The following is a 17,601-nucleotide window of genomic DNA, read 5'->3' on the forward strand; positions in this document are numbered from 1 at the left end:
GGTCAAAAGGGTTAAGTTGAATTAATGGCCGGCCATGAACTTTTAGGGTCCTCTCATGTGTGTACATCACAAATATGTGGTTCGAAGTTCAAGAAAAAAGGTCCAAGGGGTTCAACATTAGCCCGGAAGGAGGGGGTCAAAAGGGTCAAGTTGAATTAATGGCCGGCCATGAACTTTTAGGGTCCTCTCATGTGTGTACATCACAAATATGTGGTTCGAAGTTCAAGAAAAAAGGTCCAAGGGGTTCAACATTAGCCCGGAAGTGCGAAAGACGGGCGTCGGAGGGCGTCGGAGGATGTATAACTGGTTGCTGCAACAATTGCTGGCCTCCCATCCTTCAGTGACCTCCCCGGTGATAAAACAGAGGTACCTGCCAAAAATGAACGAAAACCGTTGCAAAACGAATGCTCGGGGACCAAAACACGCAGTTCGGGGTCCCGAAAATGGACTGTTAAGCACCGAAAGTGGCATTCGGCCACGAAGTGGGTTTCTCAGCCCCCAGTGTCCCTCAAAAGGGAGCAAATAGGAAGTGTGCCAAAAAATAGAGCAATAGGAGATGGTTAAGCAATCCCGAACCGAGGCACACGGCCTGATGGCTCCAAAAACCGGAAACCGGACTCCGAAATGGGAAAAATGGCCTACGGCCACCAAATGTAGCCTACGGACATTGAGAGATGGTCTACGGGACCTCTCCCTCCCCTCAAGAAAAGAAACAGAGAAAATCGAGTCTGGTTCGCAAACCGAGACAAGGTACAGAAGAGGGTTCGGAAGTCCGGAGGCAGGGCTCACGGCCGCAACTCTGAAACTTCTGAACGAGCACATTATGCAACATCACCAAGCGCTCAATCGGTGACGTCTGAGTCTTAAGGTCGGTAAAAAATGGGGTGTCTACACCATTATATTAAATTTTTAATCAAATTTTGTATAAAAAAAATAATTTATCATTATATAATTTATTTTAAGACTTATATCTATATATTTTTTATATTGTCCATGATACACTGGTTATAAATAATATCATTTTTTTTTTATGTTTCTCGAAATCAATCGTAAAAACTTGCGCAAAATATATTTGTAAAAATTTTCGATATTGTAATTAATAAGTGTCCCCCTATAATTTGATTTTCTGGCTCTGTCACTTCTAACAGTCTCTGTAGTTTGGAACTTCTGTGTATCTGACCTTTTAATTGTAATACATTTGACCTTAAATTTCGAATCTCATTACAAATAAAGACAATTGAAGGCACTGTTACTCAATTTCAAAGGCAAAGTAATCAATTTGATAAAATATAAACTAGTTTGACAAAAATAAATGCCAAAAAATTATTTTTGAATTTTTAAAAATTATTTATACCCACCAAAGATAAAATTATATAAAAATGATAAATTTTTTACATTTTTACACTTTTATTTTTTTGCCAAATTAATTTTTATAATGTGTTTGGATAATGATTAATTATGTAATGGGTGGTTGTTTTTGTTGATATTTTTAAATGATTATCATGTTATAGATTGTTGTATTTATTTTTGATAGATATTTTTGGATAGTTATCATGTAATGGATGATTATTAGACTTTTAATGTATAATCGATATATTTAATATATGAAATATTTTTAGTTTTAAATTTTTTTATTTAATGGACTGGTTTAATAATGATATCAAAGTTGTCACCATGTTTGACTTTTGAAAAAATAGAAATTAATTTAACGAAAATAATATAAAAAATTATTTCTACCCTCCCAAAAGATAAAATTATATAAAAATTATGTGTTTTCAAAAAAAAATTTCCGCCAATTTAATTTTTAGTTTTTTAGAATTTTTTTTCCTGAAAATAGATTTTGAAAATCAAACCAAATAGAACTTTATAACTAAGAAAGTTTCAACATTATTCATTAAAAAAAGATCATTATGTTTTAAATAACATACAAGTTAATTAACACAAAATAAGTTTGGTGACAAATTTTCCCTTAAAATAGACCATTTGCAAAGAAATCATCTTTGATTGTTCTTATTTGAAACAAGTTTCAAAATTCAGGATTAAATGTATCACAATTGAAAAATCAGTGACTAAAGTGACACAAGTTCTAAACTATAGGAACTGTTAGTATAATTCGCTTTTAAAAAAAAATAGTCTATTTTTTAAAACATAATTATCAATCAATTTGTCGAAGACAAATACAATAAAATGAAAAAGTAATAATTATTTGATTGATCTAATTTTTTATATAAATAATATATACTAAGAGCTTTATAAAATGAACAATTAAAATTATCAAAACGGGACTCATGATATGAACCCACAAGCCTTTCAAGTTTTTACAAATTTAGATTTAAAGAAGCACAATATAAATATGTAAGAAGAACAAAAAATTAGCATATTGAAGTGAATACCTTCGTTTAACATTGTATATGGTTGAGGGATTGAGAAAATGATCTGAAAAAGAAAAAATAAATAAATAAAATATTAATAAAATATATTTACATTTCATATAATTTTACACACTTTTTTTTCTTTCTTTTCAAATCAAACACAGTAAGTGGCGCCACCCCTGCATGTAATTCTATTACTACAGTGTTTGAACTTTCATTGATTGGTGATACAATGACGTCATATTCCCGTCATACTTGATATTTACTTGGGTAGGACTTACCATAGTTAAAAGATGGGCAAATTACAAACACCCCTCGAGATTTGGTGAAAATACAGATTCTCCTCTGAGGTTTAAAAAATTATAAATTGCCCCCTGAAGATCAAATTTGCATAACAAATTAGGGAGGAATCTGTATGAAAATAAAAACCTCAGGGGACAATTTGTTATGGAAATATAAAACTTAGGGAGTGGGATGTAATTTCTCAAACCTCGGGAGGAATCTGTATTTTTCCCAAATCTCGAGGGGGTGTTTTTAATTTACCCTTAAAAGATAGTCTAGACTGGACTTTGATCGTCTCCCTTTATAAAGCAACCCTACATTACGATTTAATAAACCATCCTGAGTGATCCTATTTTCTCATAAATACCACCATTATTCATTGTGCAAGCTGCTCATAACTCCATAGTAGTATTTAGAACCACTGAAATTCTCAACAGGAGGAAATTCTCCACTATTGGGCTCCTTTTAGTTGTGCTGCTTTGTTTTGAAACTAAGCCCTGTTTATGCAGTGCTTCAACCAACAGTTGTGTAGAAGATGAGAGACTAGCTCTTCTGAAGTTCAAACATAGTCTCACAGACGCTTCGCTTCAATTGTCATCTTGGCATGGCCAAGATTGTTGCAACTGGAAAGGAGTACAATGTGATGGAATTACTGGCCATGTTGTCAAGCTTGATCTCCATGTTGACACTTATAACATGATGATCAACTCCTCTGCCCAGTTAGCGACTAATAAAGTAGACTCTTGTTTGCTTGAATTGAAATATCTGAATCACTTGGACTTAAGTGGAAACAAATTTCAAGGTAGCCGAATCCCCGAGTTCTTTGGAGCGATGACAAAGTTGAGGTATCTCAATTTGTCTGATACAGGGTTCAGTGGAATAGTTCCCCATCATCTCGGAAATCTTTCTAGCTTGCGTGTTCTTGATCTTAAGTATAGCTTCGACAATGATCACGCATTAATTATAGATGATCTCACATGGGTGTCTCGTCTTTCAGCATTGCAATACCTTGACATGAGTAGAGTGAATCTTAGTGAAGCGCACAATTTGCACAAGGTACTAAACATGCTTCCTTCTTTACTAGAGTTGCGGTTGTCATATTGTGGACTTGATAATAGTCATTTATCTCATATGTATGTGAACTCTACAGTTTCTAATGTTCAGTACCTAGATCTTGGTCATAATTCATTTCAAGGTGAATTTCCGAGTCTCCTTAGTAACATGTCTTCTTTAAGAGTCCTTGATCTTTCTTTCAATTATTTTAATTCTTCTAGTCCTCTCTATCTCGAAAACCTTAAGAGCTTTGAACATCTCAATCTTGGCTCCAATGAATTTAACCACATTGGTGGGTTTCTGAGGCTCTTGTCGAATCACTGTAGCTTGAAATCATTTGATATGAGTCAAAACCAAATCAATGGAAAGGAGATGTCCATACTTGACAAAAATTTATCTAGATGCACCACGTATGATTTAGAGACATTGATTTTAAGTGCTGATAGATTCACTGGTCATTTACCGAATTGGCTGGGACAACTTAGGCATCTGAAAGACCTTGATCTTTCAGGTAACTCATTTAATGGTTCGATTCCAGCATGTTTGGGAAGATTGTCAAACTTGCAGAATTTACTCCTTGGTGGTAATCTGTTGACTGGGGTCATCCCACCATCACTAGGGAACTTGTCAACCTTGAGAGTATTAGATCTTTCTTCCAATCAGTTAAATGGGACCATTCCTATTTCTATTGGACGACTATCAAACCTCAAGACCTTAGATGTCTCTTTTAATTCCCTAGAAGGTGTAGTCTCTGAAGCTCATTTTGCCAACCTCTCAATGTTAGAAGAATTGACGATAAGTTCTAACCCCTTGACATTGAAGTTGAGATCTGAATGGATACCTCCTTTTCAATTGAAAATCATTTCACTCTGGTCTTGCAAATTGGGGACTCAATTTCCTCAATGGCTTCAAACACAAAAGAAAGTTGTTGATCTGGATCTTTATAATACGAGCATATCAGGAACCCTACCTGAATGGCTTCATGACATGCATCTCTCGATATTGGATCTCTCTAAAAACCATATCTGTGGACCAATTCGAAACCTTCCTTCCACTTCATACATAGTTGATCTCTCCAATAACTTAATTTCAGGACCTCTTCCTCAAAATATTGGAGATATGGTGCCTACTTTGTCATCTTTGTATATGGTTGGTAATTTGATAAATGGTTCTATTCCAAAGTCATTCTGCAAAATTCTAAATTTGGGATATCTCGATCTTTCTAAAAATATGTTATCTGGAAATCTTCCTCATTGTTTGGGGGAACTCTCGAACCTATACATTTTGAAATTTTCATCCAACAAGCTTTCAGGGGTTATTCCAAACTCTATTGGACATTTGACTACTCTCAGAGGGTTACATTTGAACAACAATAGTCTTCATGGAGAGCTTCCTTCCGCTTTGAGACTTTGCAGAAGTTTAGCATATTTGAATCTTGGTGAGAACGGATTCACTGGAAACATACCTAGCTGGATTGGAGAACTTAAAGACTTGGCCATTTTGAGATTGCATAAGATGTTCAATGGCAGTATTCCTTCGCAGTTATGCCAACTGCCTCAACTCCAAATCATGGACCTTGCAGATAATAATTTTAAAGGGACCATCTCAATGGCATGATTTTGAATGAATATGGTACACAATATAATTTAGGAGGATGGTTGTATGAGAACATAAGGCAAGTCATGAAAGGAAATGAACTTGAATACACCAGTGCACTATTGTATGTCGTCAACATGGACCTTTCAAAAAGTTTTTGAAACTTTCTCTTTCTCTCTCTAAAAACCTCCTTCCCAGGCCTCAGTTTGGGCCAGCCGGCCGCCGCCTTCGGCTATGGAGGTCGGCTGGCCCAGTTCTGTTTTTGTGTTTGCTTGTTAGTCTTCCTTTTAATAAACTTGATTCCCCCATTATTTTCCCACTGGGTTGCTGTAGATTTTGCTTGGTTTGTTGGGGTGTTTTGGTGAACGTTATGGATGTTCACTGGGTCGGAAAAGAGGATGAACCAGATCTGGTTAGGATGTTCATTCGGGAGCTTCTTTGCGAGTGGAAGTTTGAGGGGTGTTCTCCGTTCAGATCTTTGGAGGTGTTTCGGTGTGTTTCGGGGGGAAGCACTAGTGTTGAAGATGATCCAGATCTGTGTAGGATTTCATTCGAGCGCTACTGTGAGTATGGGAGTTTGAGGGGTGAACGGCGTCCAGATGTGTGGTTGTGTCTCAGCGGTTGTCTTGATTAAGAGGAGGTCGGCATAGTGGGTGTGTCTAGCTTTGGGTTGTTAGAGCTGTATCAGCAGTGGAGAAGTATCAGCGGTGCGAGTAGTTTAAGCAGTGGGTGTGTCCGGCTTTGGAGTAGAATCAGCAGTGGAGTAGTATCAGCAGTGGGTGTGTTTCTGCGGTGGAGTAGGATCAGCAGGAGGTCGGCGTTGGGTTGTTCCGACCATAGGAGTGGAGGTGTCATGGTTGTTTAAAAAATATGGATCAGCAGGAGGTCGGCGTTGGCTTTGGCCAAGGTAGCTTCCGCCATGGTTGTTTAAAAAATATGGATGCGTTCAGGCACAACTACCAGCAGGTTGGTGTTGGACCGGCCTGCACAGAGGTTGTTCAAATTTCTTGCCATGGAGCGTGGAGAGTGTGGGGGAGAAGCAAGGTAGACCGTAGCTGTGAGATGTGGCAGGTATGGGAAATTGTAACGAGGGTGTGGTTGAGCATGCTACTAACGTGGCAGAGGTGATGGCTATGGAGTATAGCTGTGTATAAAATATGGATGCGAGTGTGTGGTTTGGAGCAGTGTGTGGTTTGTTATAGGGAGTATAGCAGCAGGGGTGACTTTTTGGGCAGCATAGGTGATGGCTATGGAGCAGTGTGTGGTTTGTTTCGGGGAGTACAGCAGCAGGGGTGACTTTTTGGGCAGCATAGGTGATGGCTATAATTGGGAGTACAGCAGCAGCGGTGTATAAAATATTTAATAGTAGTGTGTGGTTTGTTGACTTAGTGTGGGGTTTTGGTTTTGGGTTGCGTGGGTTAATTTTGCGGGGATTCATGTATTTTATTTTTTTAGTTAAGTCCTTCTTAACTCTTGTTTAAAAAAAAAAAAAGTGAGGCCAAGGGGTTGGTTGTATGGATGCGAGTAGCAGTAGTAGGGGTAATTTGTACTTTCCGAATCTCTCTCGATGCATGTCATCTTCCTGTACCTTAATTTCATGCTGTTAATGAAATTTTTCTTTGCTGATCAAAAAAAAAAAAAAAAAACATGGACCTTTCAAAGAATAATTTGATTGGAATGATCCCTGAAGAACTAATGCTTCTTTCTGGTTTGCTTGGGCTTAATTTATCACATAACAATCTGACAGGAAGCATCCCTAAGAATATCAGTGGCTTAAAGTCGTTGGAATCTCTTGATTTCTCTAACAACCAACTTTCAGGCACAATTCCGGAGAGCATGTCTGCTTTGAATTTTTTGAGCCACTTGAACCTGTCATACAACAACTTCTCCGGACATATTCCAACTGGAAAACAACTCCAAACTCTTGTTGATCCTTCTATTTACATTGGCAACGATGAACTCTGTGGAGCTCCGCTTCCAAAGAAATGCCCTGGTGATGAACATTCGCAATCTCCGACAAGTTTAATCCCAACTCATGTAGAAAAACATAAAGGAGATGAAGCTGAAAAGGTATGGTTTTACCTGGTTGTAATGAGTGGTTATGCCACAGGGCTATGGGGAGTTATTGGAGTTTTGTTGTTGAAGAAGAGCTGGAGACATGCTTATTTTCAGTTTCTGGAAATGACCAAAGACAAGGTACTTGTTGCGATAACAGCGAGAATGGCTCGATGGCACGGATGAATAACTAGATTTTCAAATAAAAACCAAATGGTTACCATGTATGTATTTGGTATGTAGACCCTTGTATCTTTCTCCTCTTCTCTATCTTTCTATGTTGTATGTGTAAGTGGGGTGGTGGCTGTGCAGTTTTCATTTTAAGTATTGCTATTCACGTTTAAAAGTTAGACTTACCTTTTAAATTAATGATGTGTTAAAAAGACAATTAGTTGATAATTAAATATTCTCTAATTATTAACAAATCATTTTTTGGATACATCACTAAGTCTAAAAAGTGGGTTTAAAAAATAGATTTGTATACCATTTTTCTTTCAGTTTATACATGTGGATCTTGTTTTTGTTTTTCTTATATTTGTTTGGAGTTTTTTCTTTGTTGTTTTGAGAGTTTCTTTCCAATAATGATATATGCTATATTTGATCTTTATTGTAATTGTAATTCAGTAAATTCCATTATTACAAGAGACATGGTTTAAAAAAGAAAAGATAAAAAAAAAATAGTGAACTATGTAGCCTTATATTTATTTTGTCGTTGGTCACTAACTGCAAGACCTTTCACTTTTGGTGACTAAATTTTTAGTTATCAAATGGTTTCAGCGACTAAATTATTTGGTCGCAGAAGTTGTCGTCGAAGAATTGTCGGTAAAGGTCATTAGCGACTAAAATTATTTTAGTCGTCAAATGCATTCAATTTCCGATTAAATTTTTAGTCGCCAAAAGGTTGGACATTAAATTAAATTAGTACATATTCGGCAACCAAACTTTTTGTCGCCTAAAATCTCACATTTTTAGTTACTAAAATTTTTGTCGGCAAAGAGTTCTTGTTTTGGCTACTAAAAAAATAGTCGCCTAAAGTCTCACATTTTTTGCTACAAAAATTTTAGTCGGCAAAGAGTTCTTGTTTTGGTTACTAAAAAATTGGTCACCTAAAGTCCCGCATTTTTTGCTACTAAATTTTTAGTCGGCAAAAGTGTTTTTATTCTTTACCTTTTATTTTTAACTATGAAATATTTTAGTTGACAAATGTTTGATTTTCTTTTGGTTACAACACTTTTAGTCGCCAAATGTCTATTTTTTTTTTTTTTGCTACAAAACTTTTAATTGCCAAATGTCTTATTTTAATTTTTATTTTTTGCTACAAAACTTTTAGTCGCTAAATGTCTTACTTTTTTTTTTTGGATACAAAACTTTTAGTTGCCAAATGTGTATTTTTTTTTTTTTTTTTTTGCTACAATACTTTTAGCTGACCAAAGTATTTTCCCAATTTCTTTTTAGCTACTAATTGTTTAGTCACCAAAAACATGATATTATGTTTTATCGCAAAATTATAATTTTTCCACAACCTGTAATACGTATATAAACAAAATGATACATACTATATATCAATCATTCCACAATCTGCATCCATATACAAAAAATAAATAACTTTAAATGTCAAAGTCCATACAAAAAACTATTGTCCAAACTAAAATAACAATTCCATACAAAATATATCATATAAAAATCAAAGCCCTCCGTATACAAAAAATACATTTACTACCAAGCGAAATTACCATTTGGCATGGTACTAATTACCATCGTAATCTGTACCATGACAAAAGGTGATATATGTACCACAACAAAAGTTTTTCTATAGACCATGACAAAAAGTCATATATGTACGCCGACAAATGGTCATATATATGTACCACGACAGAAGGTGATCTATGTACCACAACAAAAGTTTTTCTATAAACCATGACAAAAGGTCATATATGTACGTTGACAAATGGTCATATATGTACCACAACAGAAGGTGATCTATGTACCATGGCAGTCATTATCTGTTGATTGCCAAAAGTTTTCTGTAATAGTAATAGTGAAGTACACAAAAGCTGAGAACATCAAAAGTATTATATTAGTTCTATACAAAAGTAAAAATTCTTCTCCATACACCAATATAGATTATCCACAAGTCCACACAACAAAGCCAAACAAACAAACAAACAAACAAAACATTAGAATTGGTTACAAAATATCAATTCAGTCAGCCATAAGGAACATGTTGTAACATGCATTTAAGGTAAAACAATCGAGAAATGTTTTCTTGAAAATAAAAGAAAGTATATATATATATATATGTATGTATGTATCACGCAATATTTATTCCAGCCAACTGCCCAAACAATCTAATATGTAATTTGTTCGTTCTATAAATATATAAAGGCAATTATTAGAATATGTAGATGTTATTTCCATAAAATTGTCCCTCTTTAAACAAAGTGTTCCGAGTTTTTCGATTATGTGTAAGGCATTTTCGGCTCAAACTCCAAGTCTACGGGTCCTAATTACATTCGATCAGTTCTCACAGGTCATAATTGTCATGGGAAAGCAGTCCGTGACAGCCACACAGTGGTTCGGGGGCTGTTTTGAATTTTCGCTCCCGAAACGCTGTTTTTCAAGTAGGTTTAAAGCATATTCGCCTCTAACTCCCAACCTACGGGTCCTAATTACATTCTGCCAGTTGTCAGAGGTCGTAATTGTCATGGGAAAGCAGTCCGTGAGAGCCACACGGTGGTTCAGGGGCTGTTTTGAATTTTTGCCCTTGGAAAGCTCTTTTTCGAGTAAGTTTGAGATGTATTCGGCTCTATCTCTATACCTACGGGTCCGAATTACATTCCGCCAGTTGTCACAAGTCGTACTTGTCGTGGGGGAACTGTCTGTGTAAGCCACACAGTGGTTCACCGGCTGTTATGAATTTTCGTCTCTGGAACGCCCTTTTTTGAGTAAGTTTTGGGCTTATTTAGCTCTAACTCCCAACCTACGGGTTCGAATTACATTCTGTCAGTTGTCGCAAGGCCTATTTGTCATGGAAAACTTGTCCGTGAGAGCCACACAGCGGTTTGGGGGCTGTTACAAATTTTCGCCCCCTAGAAAGCTCTTTTTCGACTAAGTTTAGGGCGTATTTGGCTCTAACTCTCTACCAGTGCCGGCCCTGGGCATGGGCCAACAAGGCCATGGCCTAGGGCCCCTCAAAATAGACCCAAAAAAGGGGCCCCTTCTATTATGGTTTAGTGTAATATTGTCACGCCCCGAATTTTTATTACTAGAAAACATTACCAAAGCCTGTAAATTTAGGTCCATTTTTTTTTTTAAAACATCCATTACCCTTGAGTAATAGAAATACAATGATACATGTTTTTTCTCTCTCAAAGAATACAACAATAACAACAACACATGCCAGTCTCCTACTGCGCTACAAATAAATAAATGCAATTACAAAATCCATTTCCTTTACATCTACTATGAAGTTATACATAGGAACTCAAGAACTCTATAAATCTTCAATCAAATAATCAAAACTTTCTTCCTGTAAAAAGGTAAAACAACAAAGGGGTGAGCACTAATGCCTAGTAGGAATCTCATAGTTCTCAATCAATAACTAACACACAGATAGAAATGAACATGCATGCAGGGTGATACTATATAGTAGAGTGATGTCTTATAATTTCAAAATATCATAAGTAGAGTACCTCATCTCAAAAACTATTTGAACACTTTTAAGAAAAACCTTCGGCCATTAAAATCATCCCTTAACTTTAGAAAATCATAGATCCTTGTGAAACAAACATATTTAAGAAACAACGTCATTTAAAAGTTATCAACCAATTCCCAAGATATTTTTTATTTAATTTTCCATTAAACTTATTTAATTTCCATTTTTAATACTCCTCTTTCCTTTTCATTCTTCCTTTCTACTCATTATATTTATTTAAAACTCCATAACTTCGAGTTCACGTTTCCTTTTTTATTCACTAACAATTCTCTTATACTCAATTCATATTGTTATTTACACTCTCAAATTTCATTTCAAGGTAACACAAGGTTAACAAACCCCTTTCAATTCAGTCTCTTATTTATTTTACAGAACAATACTCATAATTTACCTTTATTATCGCAACTAATTCATTTAGTTCACCATTACCAATCCGTAATCCAATTAGCACTTCAATTTCCATTCTTTCAATTGATTTCATATCAAATATCAGATCCAATCACAAGTCATCTCCATGAGTCACACGCTTTACCAGTCACAAGCCGAAAGGAATGCGGAACCTCACGCTTTACCGGTCACAAGCCGGAAGGAACGCGGAACCTCAACATACCACACGCTTTACCGGACGCTACTCCGGAAGGAAGCCGGAACCTATCTCAAGCGCCATGCTTTGCAGGCTCAAATACGGCAGGAAACGGACCCCAAGATAACATCACAATCCATCATTACAATTAGTGGACAATGCCAACACATTTTCTATTGTTTCTGTAACACATTAATTCAATATACATCCACCATATATTAAAATTACATTCACATAACAAGTACAAATATGTTCCACGACCTTCTTCATTATCCATTAAATCATTCATTGTTTTGTTACACAAAAATATAACAACACCTCCATAGAGGCAAAGATTCATCTTTAAAGTATTCACAGTTCTTGGGTTCAAACTATTTCTTTACTTTTCCGTATTATCATCAAGTCTTCAAATTCAATTTTTAAAACACATTGGTTGTCAATTACTACCCATGGTTATAAATTAAATATCCAACATTTAATTTTCTTTGATACAACACCTTCATATAACATCGTCATATTTCACAACCTCCCATTTATCATTATTCACACTCATCTTAACCCAAAATAGACTTAATTTCATAACTTTAATGTTGAGTGAAGTATCCTCATTTTCCAAGATGAAACCCCATAACTATTGTTAAATATAAAGTTGGACTTTTAGTTTTGAGGTATAAAATCACTTTCTAATTACACAATAAAATTCTTAAATCTTCACTTCATCATCTTATCACAAATTCCGTATCATCTTTCAACTTTCCCCCCGCGGTTACCAACACAACACCACCCAACACAATTCAAACACAACACCACCCAACACAACTCAACTCAACGCAATTCAACATGATTTGAACACAATTCATCAGAGTCTAATACAATTCGGTTCAATATTATTCAACACAACTCAACATAATCAACACAATTCAACATAATCAACACTATTCAACATAATTCACACTATTCAATATAAGCCAACACAATTTAATTCAACAGCACTATTTACATTTTAACATAATTCAAAATAAATTCTTGAATCCCCTTTCAACATTCCATAACTAAGTTTATGTCATCTATATCATTAGTAAGTCATTTCCCCAATCTCCCTTTCACATTATAGCATGATTTACAATGTTCCTAACAAAGTTCAATCGCTGATTTTTAACATAATTTTCAAACACCTCCAAAATCCAATTAAACTTGTACATATATAACTCAACCTACCAATTTCATGAATCTACTTTCAATTTGGGCAAAATCATTAATTATCATAATGAATCAACTTAGGGTTTTAAGGAAAATTAAGATTTTCAACAAAAATTCAAACTTCTTAAACCACTACTTTTAATTCCAATTTCCCTCTTGATTATACACCTAAGGTTCATAATCCACCATATTAACCCAACAATTGAACCCCCAACACTTCAAACCCTGAACCCCCAACACTTCAAACCCTAAACCCCCAAAAATCATAATGTACACTATATGCTCAAAAATGTGGGTTTTACATGTATATAATCAAAATACCACAAATCTATCTATTTATGGAAGTATTGAAGAAGAACTAGGACCCCTACCTCAAGAATCAAGAAAATGAGCAAGCTTTGGTGAGATTCCTTCCCAAATCCGAAATTCCAATAAGTAGAAAATGTTGATCTTCAAGCCTCTTCACTTTCTTGGTAGGAGATCTTGGCCAATCCTTAGGGAAATTGAAGGTATTTGAGGTAAAAAACCTAGGGTTTTCAGACCTAGGGTGAGAGGGATGAAGAAGGAAAAGGAAAATGCAAAGAATGAGCTAAAAATCACGTTTTTAGACTGCTGAATTCGCGCAATCCTGCACGTGTGCCGTTTTTCCCGCTCGTGCGAACCTACTTCCAGCACAGATTTCAAAACTTCAAAAGGGCATAACTCTCTCATCCGGACGCTGTTCTAGGTCTTTCTTGTGTCTAAATCGAAGCCCCGGAAATAAGCTTTCCAATGGTTCTAGCCTCACATCCAAATTCAAAGTGTGAAAAAAGAAAAGGGCAAAAGGGTGACAGCTGTTCAAAAACTCAAACTCAAATTTGGGGCTTTTGATCTAATCTTATCTAAAGACCTTGTTAAGGCTTCAATCATGGTTCCAAACATCACCTAAGGGTCCTTAATTATAATATTTGAAGTTCACTTGCCAATACATCAATATCAAGAGTCCGATAACCATACAAGTTTTAAGGTGACGGGCACCACTATACATCAATCCAATGTGAATTAAAATCTGAGTCATTACAATCTTCCCACCTTAAGAAATTTCGTCCCCGAAATTGCATCCGTTCTATAAAAAAAAGCAACAACCTTATGCTCACTAATTCTTAACAACCCCTAGTTCACAACAATGCATGAAAGCACCCATACATATCCACCAAACCTTAACAACTTTCAATTACACCTCACTTCAATTCTAAACCCAAAAATACAAGGTGTTATAATCTACCCACCTTGGGGAAATTTTGTCCCCGAAATGAAGAAAACCAAATAGAAGACAACTCAAACATGGATTGAAACACACCCTTTAATTTTTGAAACTAGATCCACACTCAGGATAAATTCTCAATTTCTATTTTGATACCTTAATGTTCCAAAGATACCCAAACAACAAGAATCACAAGGAAAGGATCACAAATACTTTTCAATCAACACACATATCAGAATTCAACGGGCAAGGAGCAACACTAACCATTTATAATCCCAAAGTCCATAACAACTCCTCGACCAACAACAACGCGAACAATGACTATCGAATGGCCAAAACTCAATTTCAAAGAAATGGAAACTACTATTAAACCAAACACCAGGTCAACACAAGCAAAAACGAATGGCAATTCACATTGTACGGTCCAACACCAAAATTTTCAATTGTGTTTCAAATAGCGGCATTATCAATTCTTTATTCTATTTAACACTTAAAAGTAGAATAGTGAGAATCATTCATGATCATATTCAGATTAAGTCCTTAACGTTTAGCTCAACCGTGCCTTCCCAGGCCGCACACAAGGAAAACAGATTTTCGATTTCCACATCGATCTCAACATTTTCCCGGTGAATTCCAACCATCACCAAATGACCTCTGCCACCCATCCGGTGACATCCCAACATAATTTCCATACACATTTGTATTGACAATAAGTAGAACAGTTACGGTGCATCCAAAAAGTAACATAGTACATGCGACTTCCCATAAGTTGGTAGTCTCCCTATTATTACAATATCAACACCACCAATTGATGTATACATTGGCACAAGTGTGCTCACAACAATTTATAATCAAACATTTCTATAATTCAATTCAAAGTTCATAAGTCAATGCATACTTCATTCATGTAATAGAAATAGTAACACAACATAACATTAAGGGTGAAATTCCTTATAACATTTCCCAATATGAACAAGTTCCAAAATTTAATTACATTACCACACAATTAGGTTCAGAGATCGCACATATATATACATTCATAACATCCGTGGGCACAAGGCCTTACATACAAAAGACATTACATCACAGTACCAAGCACAAAATTTTCACAAAACACAAAGTTCTTCCTGTCCCTACTCGGACTTCTAAGACAAACTCATCCCACGCGAAGGACAACAGCGTCTAACATGACTCGATTGCTTACACTTAGAGCAAAAAGGTGGTCCTCTATTTCCTGTTCGACTTGAGGAAACCAAGGTTTGGCTGGATCTCCCGACCAATGAACCCAACGAGGCAGAACTAGATTGTGGCTGTAACAGGATTTTGATTGAGATTCAGCTTTCCTTTGCCTCTTACTAAATCTCGTATGCTCTCGAGCTATGGGACTGGCTGTTATGGCCCTCTCTCTTTCATCCTATTCCACCTCAAGATTGGTGGCTTCCACATGAACCGTCGCTTCCACTAATGTGTGATAATTTCTATGCATACACCCTACTACCTTCTCTTTGATCTCATCGTGCAATTTCTCTTCAAATTCTATACAACGCCGCTCTTCAGTTGCTACCAACTCTGGACCAAATCTAGACAAACTGGTGAACTGCACTTCAAATTGGGCTAAAGGAGTCGTACCTTGGTGCAACTCGACAAATTGTTTCCTCAATCTTTCCCGAGCGGAAAGAGGAAAATACTTGGCCCAAAAGGCCTCAGTGAATGCAACCCAGGTGGTGCCTATGGTAGAACTTACATACTTCCACCAATAACCCGCTTCTCCCTTCAGTAGAAAACTCGCTAATGACACTCTCAACCCCTCACCTGTGACTCTGAGCATATCGAAAGTCTTAGTGACCTGCTCTAACCAACTCTCTGCCTCTAACGGTTCTGCTCCTCTTGTGAATTCCAGTGGGTTAAGACGAAAGAACTCCTTAGTGATCTTGAGGGCACGAGACTCGTCTCCCTCACTACGAGTTAAAGCCTTCCTTACCGCTCTTACTATCTCGCGTGCAATCTCTTCACCCACAGTTGATGTTGCAGGTGTGGCAACTTTTGGAATTGTTGTGGCCCCACCAGTACCCCTAGTCCTAACACGACCTTTACTGGCTCGCCCCGACATCCTATCAATGGCAATATTAAGCATAAGTTAACAAAATTCTAACTCTTCCTCGGCACACTTAGACTCCCTACCAAAACATGAAATCAACTTAACACATAATCACATAATATATAAACAATTTCAAGCAACAAACCACACAATCGAGTCAAGTCTACAAGGACGACCACTTGTCCCGGAACTTCCAAGGAACTCCCATTAGAAACCATGTTGATCAGATGCGTTTTCCAATGAGATCTCAAAGCAAGTTAGAAGGCTACAAGCACTATCCATGAAGCTCAACCCATGCTCACATAATGCAACACATAATGTCCTACACTTCCTAATTCTATATGCAAATTTCCTCACCAAGCGAAGCCAACCCATTGTGGTACAAACCACTTCCCACGAGCTCCAGGTATTCAAATCCGGTTGGCTCTAATACTGTCAAGACCCAAACCCGCCCCTGTAGGTTTAGCACTGTAACCGGCCAGTAATCCGTGGATTACCAAAGGCCTCTGAACAGATTAGCAAATAATAAGGGGCTGCGGAAGCAATAATACAAAATAGACAAGGTCTAATGAGCTATGATAATGTACATGGGACATAACATTTCAAAACTTATTTATATATACATAAACATGCCAGTCCAGATACACAGTATTTACAGAATGTACTTCCCAAGACTTGACTTTACAGAGCGTACACAAAGACTAGCATGAATACAAAAACAGCCATGGCTTTAGGCTTCGTTCAGAACCTCCTCAGGAGGCACAACAGTTGGCCAACAAAAACAAAACAGAAGGCCGTCAACTCTGGCCCTGGTTACATGCCGGCTCACCTACATACATAATATAAACAGTGAGCGAAGCCCAGTGAATAATAATAGAGTAAAGGGTTTCAATGAATGAGTTCGAACAGATTCAAAAATCATAATTCAGATTTGTATCAAATTCATCATTTGTCCAGATCATATACAAATAGAAATCATAAGTCATGATTAAGTTTACGTGATACATCCATTAGCATTAACAGAACAGAACAGAACGTATACACGTGGGGTTACGAATAACTAGTTCCATAAAGGAACCTCCGGATCCGGGTAACACAACAGAACAGAAGCTCAGCCCCCGTAACAGGGCCTCTGGTACGGGTAACAGAGTGTAGACAGAAATAAGTTCCATAAAGGAACCTCCGACACTGGGTAACAGCTAACAGATATCATATGATGCTAAGGATGTCACGAATACATATTAGAAATTGAACAATCATTCATTGTACAGAACATATCATTTCGAAAAATGGGATCTTGTTTTATCACACAGAAAGTAGATACAGTTTGAACATAACTTTACTAAATTATTACTCACAGTTGGCCTTGAAACAGACAGACGGAGCAGATTGATCACACGACAC

General features: G+C 36.6%; 2 protein-coding genes across 2 annotated transcripts in view; both read left to right on the forward strand.

Annotated features, from left to right (window-relative positions):
- Nucleotides 1-2,931: 2,931 nt before the first annotated feature.
- Nucleotides 2,932-17,601, forward strand: part of LOC114316937 (receptor-like protein EIX1) — a 229,248-nt gene continuing 214,578 nt past the window's right edge. Inside the window, exon 1 of the mRNA XM_082882269.1 lies at nt 2,932-3,710. The gene's annotated coding sequence lies outside the window, so the exon portion shown is untranslated. The remainder of the gene's footprint in view (nt 3,711-17,601) is intronic.
- Nucleotides 3,486-5,324, forward strand: LOC145797625 (receptor-like protein EIX1). Its single transcript, XM_082885008.1, has one exon. The coding sequence runs from the start codon at nt 3,486-3,488 to the stop codon at nt 5,322-5,324; it is 1,839 nt and encodes a 612-aa protein (XP_082741134.1).

The sequence above is a fragment of the Camellia sinensis genome, chromosome 8 (assembly GCF_055761805.1).
Source record: "Camellia sinensis isolate YWXY chromosome 8, ASM5576180v1, whole genome shotgun sequence".
In the NCBI taxonomy this organism is placed as follows: Eukaryota; Viridiplantae; Streptophyta; class Magnoliopsida; order Ericales; family Theaceae; genus Camellia; species Camellia sinensis.

Excerpts from the sequence above, each read along its gene's own strand:
- LOC145797625 (XM_082885008.1), top strand. The coding sequence starts at position 3,486 with ATGACAAAGTTGAGGTATCTCAATTTGTCTGATACAGGGTTCAGTGGA.